The sequence below is a fragment of the Chelonia mydas genome, chromosome 4, assembly GCF_015237465.2.
Source record: "Chelonia mydas isolate rCheMyd1 chromosome 4, rCheMyd1.pri.v2, whole genome shotgun sequence".
NCBI classification, from domain to species: domain Eukaryota; kingdom Metazoa; phylum Chordata; order Testudines; family Cheloniidae; genus Chelonia; species Chelonia mydas.
Window position 1 is genome coordinate 121,459,090 of NC_057852.1, and position 15,985 is coordinate 121,475,074.

At 39.6% G+C, this 15,985-nt stretch overlaps 1 protein-coding gene across 2 annotated transcripts in view; it reads right to left on the minus strand.

Moving 5' to 3' along the window:
* The window catches only part of GRK4 (G protein-coupled receptor kinase 4), an 83,696-nt gene that overhangs the window by 27,459 nt on the left and 40,252 nt on the right, over nt 1–15,985 (minus strand). The window contains exons 6-9 of one of the 2 annotated variants that reach the window (XM_027822465.3): nt 15,172–15,264; nt 13,959–14,022; nt 13,429–13,569; nt 3,733–3,923 (exon numbers count right to left, since the gene is read on the minus strand). In XM_027822465.3, coding sequence (XP_027678266.1) covers nt 3,733–3,923; nt 13,429–13,569; nt 13,959–14,022; nt 15,172–15,264 — 489 coding nt within the window. The remainder of the gene's footprint in view (nt 1–3,732; nt 3,924–13,428; nt 13,570–13,958; nt 14,023–15,171; nt 15,265–15,985) is intronic. The other variant, XM_037898172.2, reaches the window with a different exon arrangement.

The window sequence follows — 15,985 nt, forward strand, 5'->3', positions numbered from 1 at the left end:
ACAGTATATCAAAACAACAAACCTCTTTCTGCTTGAGATGAAACTGACCATTTTATATTGAAGAAGGGGAGAGAGATTTGACAGAGTCCACATTGCAGTCATAATATCATCCAGATATTTTCTAGTTTTATTCCTCAGGGATCACTGAGTGTCAGACCTTATTTCCAAATGCCTACTTTGTTGACCATTTACATATTAGGCAGGGACTGCTTTACCAAGTCGTACACTGTGCTGCATAGATAGTATAAGTATTAGGACTGAACGTAAGTCTTTTTCCTGAATGTGTGCAAATTATCCAATATATAGATGTGTACTTATCTCTGCTCATTGGTTCTCTTACATATGAAGAAATGCAGAAAGCAATAAGAATAGTTTTGGTTTCTGACTGGGACATAACTTTATCCTGAGTTATTTGCAGTGATATTCTGAAGGTACTGCACAGGAATGAGATTGTTGTTGAACATCAGACAGTTTTGCAAGACTGATGTCTCTAAGAAGCACTTATTTCATCAATTTCTATCATCATTTATTATATTGCATAAGGAAGGAGAGGCCTCAGACTCAAGCAAGAACATACAAGATTGTAGAATTTTTAACAGAAAATAACAAACAGAGATCCAACAAGCAGATAAGGCTCAATCTCTTTCAGGTTATGTTAATATTTAACAAACTAGGTTCAAACACTCATCACAGCTTTTTATTGAACCCTGAATTAAAGGATCCAGCCACAGGCCCTGTTGAGGTGGCAGCACTTCAGAAATGAGTCTGGCAGTCTCAACCTAGCTCGCTTCTTATGGTCATCTCAGAAACCACTAGACAATTTGGCACAATTAACAGTGCCCGATCTATGACTCGGGGTGCTGTAGATTAGGATTAATATGTATCTGCAGATTTGGGTAGAAAAGAACATAACAATGGCCTTACTGGGTCAAACCATTAGTTCATCTAGCTTAGTATCCTCCCTTCTGACAGTGGCCAGTAACAAAAGCTTTAGAGGGAATGAACAGAATAGGGAAATTTATAGAATGATCCCTGTCCTTCAGTCCCAGATTCTAGCAGTCAAAGATTTCGGGACACCCAGAGCATGGGGTTGCATCCCTGACCATCTTGGCCAATAGCTAATATCTTTCATGAACATGTCATTCTTTTTCCACCCTGTTATACTTTTGGCCTTCACAACATCCCCAGCAATGAGTTCCACAAGTTGCCTGAGCATTGTGTGAAGTACTTCATTTTGTTTTTTTTAAACCTGCTGTCTATTAATTTTATTAGGTGACCCCAGTTCTTGTGTTATGTTATTCACTTTCTCCACATCACTCATGATTTTATGGACCTCTACTATATCCCCCTTAGTCATCTCTTTTCTAAACTAAACAGTCCACAACTTCTTAATCTCTCCTCAAATGGAAGTTGTTCCATACTCCTAATAATTTTTGTTGCCATTCTCTGTACTTTTTCCATTTCTAACGTATCTTTTTTGAAATGAGGTGACCAGAACTGCATGCAGTATTCAAGGTATGGGTATACCATGGATTTATATAGTGGCATTATGATATTTTCAGTCTTATTATCTATCCCTTTCCTAATGGTTCCTAACATTCTGTTAGCTTTTTTGACTGCTGCAGCACATAGAGCAGATGTTTTCAGAGAGCTATCCACAATGACTCCAAGATCTCTTTCTTGAGCAGTAACATAATTTAGAGCCCACCACCTTGTATATATAGTTGGGATTATGTTTTCCAATGTGCATTACTTTGCATTTATCAACACTGAATTTCATCTGCCATTTTGTTGCCCAGTTACAAAGGGATCTCACAAAACTGGGTAATTCTTTGGTCAGCTTTAGAGTGAACTATCTGGAGTAATTTGGTATCATCTGCATAGTTGCTACTTCACTGTTTACCCCCTTTTCCAGATCATTTATGAATATGTTGAACTGCCCTGGTCCCAGTACAGATCCTTGGGGAATCCCGCTATTTACCAATCTCCATTGTGAAAACTGACCATTTATTCCCTCACTTTAACCAAATATTTGTTTTAACCCTATCTTTTAATCAGTTACTGATCCATGAGAGAACCTTTCCTATTAGCCATGATTACTTATTTTGCTTAAGAGCCTTTGATGTGGGACCTTGTCAAAGGCTTTCTGAAACTCCAATTACACTATATCAACTGGATCACCTTGTTCACATGTTTACCAATACCCTGAAAGAATTCTCATGAACTTGTGAGGCATAATTTCTCTTTACATGCCTCTTTCCCAAAATATCATGTTAATATGTGTCTAATAATTCTGTTCATTATGATCATTTCAACCAGTTTGTCTGGCAATGAAGTTAGGCTTACTAGCCTGTAACTGCCAGGATTGCATCTCAAACCTTTTTAAAAAAAATCAGTGTTGCATTAGTTACCTCCAGTCATCTGGTACACAAAGCTGATTTAAGTAATAGGGTACATACCACAGTTAGTAGTTCAATTACATGCATGAGTTCCTTCAGAACTCTTCAGAGAATACCATTTGGTCCTGGTGACTTATTACAATTTAATTTAAAACTTGCTCAGCATCTAATGAAAGCTATTGCAATTGTCATCCACTTCCATAAATGCTCTTTTCACTCAAACCATTTAAAAAAGGAAAAGGATTCAAATGCTGTTTATGAATAATTGACAGACTGCTGCTTAATTAACTGAGAAACACACTAGTATAGATATAGACAGTAGAAAAGCCTATTCATTGTTAGGATAAATAAACTACTAACCCAGTATGGAAGAAACATCAATAGTTATATACTATTAAAGAAAGTAAGTTAAAGTACTTTCAAATTAAAAGTAATATTAAGGGAAGAAGGATGATTTTGTAGTGAAGCCACAAGTCTGAAAGACCTGGATTTTATCTCTGACTCTGCCATTGACTTCCTGTAATACCTTGGGCAAGTCATTTGACCTTTGTATGTCTCAATGTCTTCCCCTTTCCCAACATTTTATCTATGAGGAAAAGAGCCCCCTTTTTTATAGTTTTATGCACACATTCACAATCCCAGGTTATACTAGGTGCTTTACAGAACAAATAAAGAAGTAAGAGCCTTGACCCAAAGTGTTTACAATTGAGTTTATCCTCATTCATTGCAGCACATCTGAAGTACAGCAGAGGTTAATGACAGACACAGATCATAGCAATAAAGTCACATGGTTATTCAGTTATGGTATGTGCACATCTTGATGGTTCAGTTAATTTAATAAAAACAATGTTTTGTGTGAGACAGAGCCCGGCCTAGGAATTATATGAGAGATATTTCAGATGGGTGTCATGGTAAGTGGCATTCCCCAGTTGTACAGCATTCCCCACCACTGAATTTGTACTTGCAAATCTCCTCTCTCTACATCTGAATATTGTTATGTCCCTGACACGCATCATTTTCCAGGGAGAATTCTTCCATTATTTTATAATAGTCAACCATGGATTGATGCTTATTTTAAGTGTATACAGACTTTTTGGATAAGCATTTTAACAGAAGAGGGATTAGGAAACAGCATTTCCAATTTCCAATTCCAATTCCCACCACAGTCAGAAAAAAAAATAATGCACAATTCAATGGAACTAATAGATCATTAGCACACAGAAATAGGTATACAAAATAACAGCTTTGAAGCAAGAAAAGTCAATTTAATCCTATATGTAAACATGCAGAGTTGACAAGTTTCAAGGCATACATTATTGCAGTTAACACTTACCTGTAAACAATTCTCTCTCTGTGTAAGTCCTCCAAGCCGCAGCAGAGCTCTGCAGCATAGAAAACAGCCCTTTCTTCATCAAAGCCAGGATTTCCCATGTTGTAAATGTGAAACTTCAAATCCCCTCCATTCATAATGGTTAATACTAAACAAAGGGCATCTTTAGTCTCATAGGTGTAGGATAAACTAACCTAAAGACAAAAAATACTTGTTGGTTCATTCATGACCCCCAATTTCATCCCTTCTTTCTAATTCAGTCAGTAGATAGTACTTTTATAATCAACTAATTAGGCAATAGGTTAACTCTGCTAATGTTATGTTTTGGACAACCAGCCATTTTAATTTTCCAGAGAGTATGGGGAAAACCCCAAACAATCACCATTGTTAATTTTGGGGCAAAAGAATCCAAGCTGATCATCAGCCAAGACCAATACCACAGTATGATAAAAACTTGTACAGGAGAATGGCTTATGCCCCCTGAAACACCACCTAGACACTGGATCTCTTATTGGCAGTGCTCTTCAGTTGTCAGTCCCCATGGATGAAGATAATAACTTGCACACAGAATACCTTTCCATGTACACTCAGAAATGAGTAATCACTGTTTCTAAAAAGTGAGACTTAGAGAAGCACAGAGAGCTGTAAATTGCCCCAAGTCCGACAGAGTCAATGACAGACCAAAGTATATAACCCAGAATGCCCAACTTCAAGTCCCTTACTCTAGTGGCTAGAGTAGTAATTTCCTTTCTTGATAACAGCACCCTTTAACCGTGAAATGAAGAGCTGCACGAAGCCAAGCATAGTATCTCCTCTCATTGGTTAGCTGGAGGCACAGTATCCAGAATGAGGCACCAGCAGGGCAGGCAGAGAAGTGAAAAAGCCAGAGGGGGAGGAGGAGACAAACAAAATAAAAATACAAAGTGGAAAAAAGCTACATCAGAACAGCCACAGGAGTCTGTATAACATCCTGCATACAAAATACATCTCAAAATGTTTGCTTAAATTCAGTACAAACAGAAACACACATCATACATTGTCCAAGAAGTGCGGTATGGACAGTATGGTAAATAAAAGTGAAACACTCAGTTATAAAGCCAATACCCAGACACTTAAGGTATGTCTACACTGCAATTAAAAACCGCAGCTGGCCTGTGCCAGCTGACTCAGGCTCATGGGGCTTGCACTGCAAGGCTGTTTCATTGCAGTGTAGACTTCCAGGTTCAGGCTGGAGTCCAGGCTCAAAGACCCTGCAAGGTGGGAGAGTCCTAGAGCCTGGGCTCCAACCTGAACCCAGAAGTCTACACTACAATGAAACAGCCCTGTGGCCCAAGCCCTGCAAGCCTGAGTCAACTGGCACAGGCCAGCTGCACGTGTCTAATTGCAGTGTAGACAGACCCTAAGAGCCACAAACAAGAAGAGATTATGTGCTTTCAGAGATCTTTCCAGAGATAAAAAGTTGATGAGATGAAGAAATATAGGGACGTTGTTCCAGACCACACAACTGAAGAAGGAAGCCTAGTATCTATGGCAAGATTGTGTGAAAAGAGGTAAAACTAGAGACACACCCTATGGCTATTTCTAGACTAGAATTCTTGCTGAGGCTGGTACTCAAGTTAACTGGCAATTAAATGACTTGACACCACAAATATTTGTTCCAGTAAACAGAACACTGTGGCTTACCCTAGAATTCAGTGGGTCTTGATTAGCATTTACAAAGGTGTTAAGCAAGTAGAGATAACTGGCAGTTGATTAACTTGCAGTAAAATCTCCAGCCTAGACATAGCCTGTGTGTGAAGCAAGTCTGTGGAAATATTTAAAAATGCAGAAGGCAGTTTTAAACTGCATCCTATTCAATGTACATGTGCAGTGGCAATTTTTCTATCAAAACTGTGTCTCATTCATATTCCTCATCCTGCCCATGTGCTATACGTGTTGATGTTAGTGCATGTTTGGGAAACTCAGCTATTACTTAGTTCCTCAAGGTGCAGCAAGACAGAAGATTGTTTCGCACATGAAGCGAATAAACTTTGAGATGTCTTCCTACACAAAAACCTGGGCAATAAGGTGACTGGCTAACAGAGGTACAGATGGTTAGGCTGATATATCTATGCAATAGATAAACTAGGTTAGAACCAAGTTGCCGCCTGATAATCCCATTCTAGCCCTGACTGTAAGTAGAGTTGACATGTGATACAACCACATATTAGAAATAGTGTGTCAAATAAGGGCAAAAGTCAAATGCAGAGTCAGTCATGTTATAACCTTATATCTGCAATGTAGACAGGTCTTTACGGTGCTCTGCTATTCCCACTAGACAAATGCAACTCCCAAGTGAAATGAAGTTGGAACTACCCTCTAATTCTTTCACGTATAAATCCCATGAGAGGGAGATTCAGTATTACATATTTTATTTCTCAGAGACAGATAGAATGGTGGCTACCCTTATCAATTTTTCAGGATTCTATATTGACAAATTCTATGATGCATGAGTTAGTCTTTAAAGTTAACTGGCCTTCATTTTAAAGGACTTGAACATTTTAGCTTTTATAGGTAGCTAAATGCTCATTACTATGAACAGATGGGATTAGCATTGGTCACAGAATGGAAAGAGAGTCAATATTAATAGATTAAAGGCAGAGGGAACATTATCTAATCTACTCTCCGGCATAAAAAACACCATAGAATTTTTCCTGTGATTCTTGTATCAAATCCAATAACATCTGTTTGAGCAAAAGCATATATTTTTGAAAGACATATTTATTCTTGTCAAAAGATGGAGAATCTATCACATCCCCAGGTAAACTGTTCTAACAGTAAATTATGCTCACTTAAAAATGTGCACCTTATTTCTAGTCTGAAGTTGTCTAGCTTCAGTTTCCAGCCATTATATTATACCTGGTCTACTAAATTAAAGAGCAATTTTTTCCCCATGTAGATACTTTTAAAATGTGATCAAATTACCTTTAAAACCTTTTCTTGGATAAACTAAACTGAGCTTCTTTAATCTCTCATTTTAAGGCTGCTTTTTAATTTTTTTTTTCCAGTTTGCCAACATAGTTTTTAAAAAGTGTTGAGACCAGACTGGACATAATCAGAGTAGATAAAAAATATTTTTTAATTTGAAAATTGGATTTGTTTAAAATGAAATTAAATTTCTTTTTTAAAAATAAACCTGTTTAAAATTATATTTGAAATGACAATCTCTGTTAAGGTCTAAACTTAATATAATCTATTCAAATAAAAAAAATATGCTGCATTAATGAGCCCTCCTTTAGTTATACGCATCAGAGAAAACCTCTAACTTCTGAGGTCAACTCAGCCTGCATTAAGTAAGTATTTGTATTATTTTCAGTCTTTACAATGGAAGTGAATCTGGATATTTACACTTTTCCAAATGCAAGTTCTTTCAGTTTCTGTTGTATAGAAAAGCTTTTGCCTTAATTATTTTTGGTTTCAGTTTAGCTAGTAGGTGCAGAAAGAGAGTTTTCTTTATTTGTACTATTTCCTTTGAAATCAAGTAACCAACTGAGAGATGATGAAGCAGGAAAGCTTGTTTTCCTCTTCCAACCTATAAACAAAAATCAGGTGGGATAGGATGAAATTTATTACTTCTAAAAACTTGATGGATATGTGGTCAAATTTTCAAAGAGATATTTAAGTACCTGACGAAATCTTCAAAAGTCTCTGAACAGATTACGTGCCTAATGTCCATTGATTTCAATAGTAGTTATGCACCTCCCCCAGTTTAGGTACTTTTGAAAAGCCCACTACACAGCTAAGTTTTTAGGCACCTAAATACCTTTGAAAGCTGGCCCATTGTGATCAGAAACAGTCAATTCACTAAACTACTGTAAATATTTCATTTAGTATAACAGGGGTGGTCAAACTGTGGCTCGGGAGCCGCATGCGGCTCTTTTAGAGTTAAAGTGCGGCTCGCGGAGCTCCCAATGCCCCCACCATTCTCCACCTACCAGACTTGGGAAAGGGAGGGGGAACTTGGATCCTCTGCCTTGCAGTAGGGTGGTGGGGTATGGGCTTCTGCCCAGCGGGAAGGGGATTGTCGGGGCTTCAGTCCCACAGGAAACCCCAGCCAGGGCTCAGGGCTTCAGCAGGGGGCAGCTGAAGCCCCGAGCCCCGGCAGGCACCTCCAGTGGGACAGAAGCCCCAAGCCCCAGCAGGCACGCCCCGGCTCTCCAACTTCTGAAGATTGTCATATGTGGCTCGGGGGGGTGGGGGGGTCAGAAAGTTTGACCATCCCTGTAATAAGTTAATTTTCCAACATATTTAAGGTAGTTTTATTTATCTAGATATAAATATCTAGGGAACTTTTAGCACACAGCATCAGGTGCACAACGGCAGTTAGTGCATGACACATTGGAGGACTGTAGATTTATACCCCAGTCTACTGCACGCTAACTGTTCACCTAAACATAAAAAAACAAAAGCAAACCACACTTTTAAATGTTGGCTCTGTGCAATTTCAATTGAATTCCAATGTCCATCTTGACACAAATGAGTAAAAGAGGTCATCTAATAAAAACAGAAAGGTGGCATTCACTATTCTAACATAATAAAAATGTAAAAAAAAAAAAATCACAATTAAGATTTTGCATAAATGTATGTTAAAGCATTATACTTTCTTAAATACTTGTGTACCTATGTAAAGCAGTGGTTCTCAACATGCAGGCCACACGTGGCCCAATTAGCACACAGCTGTGGCCCAGCCAGCTCGCTGGCTGCTTTCTGGCTCTGCATGGTAGGCTCAAGGTCCAGGCTGCAGCCTCCTGCCTGCCCTACACAGCACCACACCAAGGTCGGGGTCCAGGCTGTGGGCTCTGGGCTGCCCTCCCGACCCCGCACAGCAGCAGAGTCCCCAACCCTGCACTGTCCCCCGGCCCCACATAGTGGGGTCAGGGTCCCTGCCGCCTGCCCTGCACCCAGCGCTTTGCTCCTGGCCCCACTCTGTGGAGGGGACTCTGGGCGGAGGGCGCTGGATACTGTGGTTCTCAACCTGCAGCCTAGGTAACACTTTGTGGGCCGCATATGCATATGATGGGTCTCCACAGATCTAAAGCTAGATTCACAAAGGGTCTTAGGCACCTAGAAAAACCACAGGAACAACACTGCAATCCACAAAGCCTGAGTTAGGCATCCAGGCTCCCAGTACAATGAATGGGGAGAGAGAAGTGCCTTAGACTACGATTCACAAAAGTCAGCCTGCTAGGTGGGGAGCTGCCTAAGCTAGCAAATGTGAGATGCTGGTGAGAGGGGTGTGTGCTAAGCCCTGCCACTCTCACAGAGATAGGCACCTAAGTCAGGACTGTAGGAGGGTGCCTATATCTGTGATTCTAAGCTGTGAATCCTCTCCTGAAGGGAAGCACCTAAGGCCTTTTTTTGCAAGAAGCCAGGGGGAAAGAGGGTAGAGGAAAAGAAGGAGGAGCACCTCCCTTATAACTTTTAGTCCAAGCAGGGATGTGGGAGCGCTCCGGTTCAAGTCACCCCTACATCTGAGGAGAAGGGATTTGAACAGAGATCTGCTACCTCTCAAGTGAGTGCCCTAACCACTGGGCTACAGGATATTCTGATGAGGCTCACCCTCAGTCTCTCCTATTGAAGCTGTTGTACTTTGGATAAACAACTGAATAGTAACTGGGCTAGACAGAGAGAGAAAAAAGCACCAGTATAAGAATGACTCAATAGCCCGGATTAATGCTCTAGCCACCAAACAGCACCCATCCTCCCACCCATGGAATTAGGACCCAGTCTAATGAGGTACTGGGCACACTGTGCTAGTCCCATTTTTTACTTTTGGGGCTGGGAAGGAAATTTTCCTCTCACTGCCAGATTGGCCCAGGCGGGCTGGGTTTTTTTTCCACCTTCCCCAAAGCTCATTAGGGACCCAGTGGAATAGGTAAGAAGGTTAGGTCAAGATGTCACATCTTAGTAGGGAGCAGGTGTCCAGGGTCCAATTAGCTGATAAACCAGAGTTGGAAGGGGATTTAAGGGAAGGTCTCCTGTAAAGAAGCCTGGGGCTTCTAAAGTCTGATACAGTGGGGAATCAACCCTCCCTTTTCCCAGCCTCCCTTAACTTTCACATGAGGGGCAGGCAGCAGGGTCCCAGCAATAGCCTAGGACCAGGCTGGGAAAGGGAAGTCCCAAATAGATGGAAATAGAGGAAAGAATGAAGACCTGAACTGTATGATTTATTGCTGAGTAATCCCACATAAATTAATACAGCTGCCACCTAATTAAGCTAAATCCTTTGCATCCTCATCCTGAGTGGCCAAGATAAAGAGGAAGTTGTTTTCCTAAAGAAAGTTCAAAGTAGTACAAATGCAAAACAAGATTTAAATCAATTAATTAAAACAAGCTTTCTTGATTTCTATTTAAAATCACGATTAAAATTGGTGATTTAAAAATCAAAGTAATTTAAATCAATCCACCCAGCCAATAATGGTCTCAGTCATGCCACATAACATGGTTATATTGCCTCCCTACTTCAACTTGATACGTCCCTACCCTAGAGGTCCAAGGATCACATCTGCTCTTTTAGCAACCACATTGCACAGGGAGAGCTAGAGTAAGATTACTTTTATTCTTTTGAAGTGATGTTACACAATTGGAATCTCCATCATTGGAGAATTTTTAAGAGCAGGTTTGACAAACACCTCTCAAGGATGATCTAGATAATACTTATCTTTGAAAAGTAATGGAAGATGGGAGAGATTCCAGAAGACTGGAAAAGGGCAAATGTAGTGCCAATCTATAAAAAAAGGGACATAAGGACAACCCAGGGAATTACAGACCAGTCAGCTTAACTTCTGTACACAGGAAGATAATGGAGCAATTAGTTAAGCAATCAATTTGCAAACATCTAGAAGATTAATATGGTGATAAGTAATAGTCAGCATGGATTTGTCAAGAACAAATTGTGTCAAACCAACCCGACACCTTTCTTTGACAGGATAACAAACCTTGTGGATGGGGGCAGGGAGAAGCGGTAGATACTGTCTCCCGTGACCTTCTCAGAAACAAATTAGGGAAATGCAACCTAGATGGAGCTACTATAAGGTGGGTGCATAACTGGTTGGAAAACTGTTCCCAGAGAGTAGTTATCAGTGGTTCACAGTCATGCTGGAAGGGCATAATGAGTGGGGTCCCACAGGGATCAATTCTGGGTCCGGTTCTGTTGAATATCTTCATCAATGATTTAGATGATGGCACAGAGAGTACACTGAAAGTTTGCGGACAATACCAAGCTGGGAGGGAAGAGTTGCAAGTGCTTTGGAGGATAGGATTATAATTCAAAATGATCTGGACGAAATGGTCTGAAGTAAATAGGATGAAATTCAATAAGGACAAATGCAAAGTACTCCATTTAGGAAGGAACAATCAATTGCGCACATACAAAATAGGAAATGACTGTGTAGGAAGGAGTACTGCGGAAAGGGATCTGGGGGTCATAGTGGACCACAAGCGAACTATGGGTCAACAGTGTAACACTATTGCAAAAAAAAGTGAACATCATTCTGGGATGTAATAGCAGGAGTGTTGTAAACAAGACACGAAAAGTAATTCTTCTGCTTTACTCTGCGCTGATTAGGCCCCAACTGGAGTATTGTATCCAGTTCTGGGCACAACATTTCAGGAAAGGTGTGGACAAATTGGAGAAAGCGAAGAGAAGAGCAACAAAAATGATTAAAGATCTAGAAAACATGACCTATGAGGGAAGATTGAAAAAATTGGGTTTGTTTAGTCTGGAAAAGAGAAGACAGAGGGTACATGATAAAGGTTTTCAAATACATAAAAGGTTGTTACAAGGAAGAAGGAGAAAAATTGTTCTTCTTAACCACTGAGGATAGGACAAGAAGCAATGAGCTTAAATTGCAGCAAGGAAGGTTTAGGTTGGACATTAGGAAAAACTTCTTAACTGTCAGGGTGGCTGAGCACTGGAATAAATTGCCCAGGGAGGTTGTGGAATCTCCATCATTGGAGATTTTTGAGAACAGGTTAGACAAACATCTCTCAGGGATGATCTAGAAAATACTTAGTCCTGCCATGAGTGCAGGAGACTGGACTAGATGACCTCTTGAGGTCCCTTCCAGTCCTAGGATTATATGAATTAAAGTCATATTAGCATTTTAAAACTTTCATACAGGGAAGAATGTTACGGTATAGGTAGATGTAGCAAGATCAAATAAAGTTTCAGTTTTAATATCCAGTGCAGCCTTATAACTTATACTTGCGGGAAAATGATTGTGGATTGTGAGCCTTGTCTTCACAGGCGAAAAAATATTATCCTTTATAGGAATCTATTTACGCATGGCTTAAGATGCTAATGAGATTTCTTTGGCCAGCATGGTTTCCCTTCTCTAAGCTACCAGAATTCTATGTTTGTTTAGAATAAAGTTTATCTTCTCCTATGCAGAATCTATAAAAGCAAAAACTTAGAAGCTCAAGCACTTTACAACTCTCTCTGAAACATAAAACAAAATACATCTATTAATGGATTTTAACTAGACATTTACGGATAGCTAATCTTTAAATAATAGCAATTCTCTAATAAAGATAGATGATCCTAGCTGGAAAAACAGTTTTCTTAACATATGTATTCCTTGTATTTTAGGCCATCACATCTGTTATTTAGTGATCAGGGCTGTGAGTTGGTCATAATTTATTGGGAAATGTCATGGTGAAAGAGTTGAGACATGGAAATAATGTTGAGTTAAAAACCATCAGCACTCATACTTTTTATTTTATACCCAACACAGCTTTTCAATTCACCTCCCTTTCAACTGTATTGCATAGGCAGTGAGAACTTTCTGACATCAAAATTGCTGTAGAGCAGCTACTTTTCATAATTCTCTTAGCATGTATATGGCATTATAGTGATGAATGTGATTGAAATAGCTACAGATATAAGAAACAAATATATACATTTAAAAACTTAAATAGGTGATCTTATAGACCTTTGGGGAATCATAGTTCTCACTAGTATAGTATATTGTACCACCACTGTGTTGTCATTGACCTCCTGGTTCCCATGCAGTCTATGGTTGAACTCTGCAGCTCTCCATTATGACCTCTCAGTATTCCTCCACTTACCATACTATTTACCCACAACATTCAAAAGTCTTAAGAAGTTAAAAGTTGTGTATTTTTGTTGGGGAAAAAACTGATATAATGGAAACCATGATTCCAATGAAAGTCAAAATAAAGGTCTAACCTCCCAAGTTGCTCAGGAATAGCAGTAGGATTCAGAAGAAGCAAGTATAGATTTGGGGAGAGGTGTGGAGCAATAAGACTAAGGAGAACTTTACTAAATTGAGTGGCCATATTAGCAACCATTGGCTGCAGCAAAACTAGGATCACATTCATCATTCAGATCACAGTCTGGCCTCTTTTAAATAGGGAGAAATTTACCAGAATTATGTACGTTAACATAAGACAAAGCACCTTGGCTGTAGACTAGACAAAACTGATAGGCCAGAAATAACACATACATCCCACACAGACCTAAAATGTACAGGGTAACATTGCAAAGATAATTGTGTAACTGAACTATTAAGCACAGTTGAGCCGATTTTAATTATGGAAGAGTATTGCTGACCAGCTGCCACTGGAAGAGATATGAATAAAGACAGGCCTATGAGAGACAAACTTGTATATTTCACAAGGCCAGAAATATATACTTACTACAAATCTACTATTCACTTTTTCTAAAATTCTTTTTTCATTTAATGCCATCGATTCTCCTTTTCTCTTCTTTATTCTCTTTTTTTCTAGCTTTTTACAAGCATACATTTTTCCTGTTGCCCGCACTTGGCAAGCACATACCTAATGGAAAGAGGAAAGATATGTCAGATGTATCAGATTTTAATACTGGAACAAAAACAGTTTTCTCTTTTCAAACCCCCCTCTGGAGCCAGAGGACAAGTAAAATACAGGAGAATCAACTAAACTGTTTCATGGGTGGACACACTGGGTTGTTTGTTTTTTGGGGTTTTTTTGGTAACAACTATGAAAAAAGAATTGCTACACAAACCAACTGTCTTGTTAGGTGCAAGTGTTTAAAAGTAAAAATGCTGCCTGTTCGGTTTGGTAAACTGGCAAATTACAAATGATATAATCAAATCTGTTATTTATTCAAGGAACGAAGAGTGTAAGTCACCTTTTCCCCATGTTCAAGGAGTTGCAAACACAAGTAGAGATCTCACAGTACTCACCTCTCCAAATCCTCCTTTGCCTAGTACTCGGTAATGTCTAAATGTGTTCTTGGTTACTGGTTGCCTAATTGACAGAATGGAATAATTACTGATCTCACTTCCAATTATATTTTTTTTGTTTTTCTTTCAGAGCCCTGTTTGTTTCTGTTTCTTCCCTCTTTTCCTATATAACTTCCATGACCACCAGACTACCCAATGCCTTTCCTTCAGCTGAGCGGATGAAAGGATTAGAATAGAAACTGAATACCAAAGGAAAGGTGCTTTTGCTCATGGACACTAGCTCCCCCTTGTGGGCAGCAAGCAGTCACTACAAGCAGAATGAACGAAAATTTAGGATCTATGCCACCCCACCGCCATGCATGTTGGTTGTTCTTCTCATGCATGGTTTGTGAGGAGACAATATTTCAAGCTGGGATTTTCAAGTGTTCACCACTGACTCAATTCTGTTCCCACTGAAGCCAATACAATTTTTACCACCTTGCTTGTTCTATGTTTCAGAGGTATTTGGTCTAGTGGTCTGAATAAAAGTTTCCTAGTTTTCCTCCTGCATCTATGTCTAGCTTGCTTAAGGTTTTTCCAGTAATAGAAGCCTACAGTGAAAATTATGGTTAGGCACCTAGGAGCCTAAAGGAGCAGGCTTGATTGTTCAGTACTTTTGACATTCAGCAACTGCCACTGACCTCCCTGGAGCTTCTAGGTGACAGCTCTTCTGAAAAAATTCAGGCCACTTATTTAATGGCTTAAAATATGGATATAGTATCCTAAACATAGGCCCCTCTTTTAAAAATCTTGGTTGGGCAAGTCACTTAACCTGTGCCTCAATTAACCCACCTGTAAAACCAGCTAATTATCTGACCGTACAGTTGTCTGTAATGATTAATATAATTGTATTAGAATAGCACCCAAGGCACCAATCAAGCTCAGAACCCCATTGGGGGCTATGCACTATACAAACACATAGAAAGATTTTTAAAAGTTTAGAGTAGTTAAATGTAAAATGCTTTGAGGTCATTAAACAGATGCTCCAATTATTAATACAATGTCTACTACAGCTCCACTTGTTTGTCATCTCATCAGCCCATCACACCTTGTCTTTTACACTGTATGTTCTCTGAGGCAGAGAATGTCATTTACTATATTTGTACAATGGGGCCCCAAGTTGGCTAGCTTTTGCGTACTACTGCAATAAGTGTTACATATGAAAATACCTTACCTTTCCAACCATTTCCACTGTAAAAAATGGGAGAAATAGATGCTTTGTTGGTAAGCTTCAAATGGTGCTCCACTTAAATAATCCTGGATAACCCTGCAAAAACAATCCATGTTTATGTTGGTAGACTGGCGCTATCAGGGATGAGAAGCTAACCACTTCATTAGACACCAATTTAGATCTATCAATTAATCTGGAAGAAGGTGGAGTGAACATATTACTGCACTACACAATGAGTTTACCACACTGCACTACAAAATGAGTTTACTGGTCCTGCCTCAGAGAGAGTGAGCAGTTAGTACAATTCCACTGAGAACTATGCCGGTAGGGTCACTAGTGAGTGCAGAGGTAACAGATCTTGCTTATTTTAGCAGGAAAATTTAAAAATAATTCTTGAGGAATTAGAGATCAAAATGACTGATGCACCAGTAGATCTAATTTTAAGGTGGCTTATCCCCGCATAAGCATGTCCTGTTTGGGGATTGCATGTAGAGGCCTGCACTCCCTTCCTGTTGACCATAAGGAGATCCAATTTTGGGACAGGTTTCAGAGTAACAGCCGTGTTAGTCTGTATTCACAAAAAGAAAAGGAGTACTTGTGGCATCTTAGAGACTAACCAATTTATTTGAGCATAAGCTTTCGTGAGCTAGAGCTGTAGCTCACGAAAGCTTATGCTCAAATAATTTTGGGACAAGAGCTGAGGGCGTCAGGTGTGGAGACAAAAACAGAAGCACTTCTGATCAGCTCTCCAAGGCAAGCTTGATCAGAAGTTGTGGCTCACCTTGAGAGCTGGTATCATTGTCCTATCATGAGTACA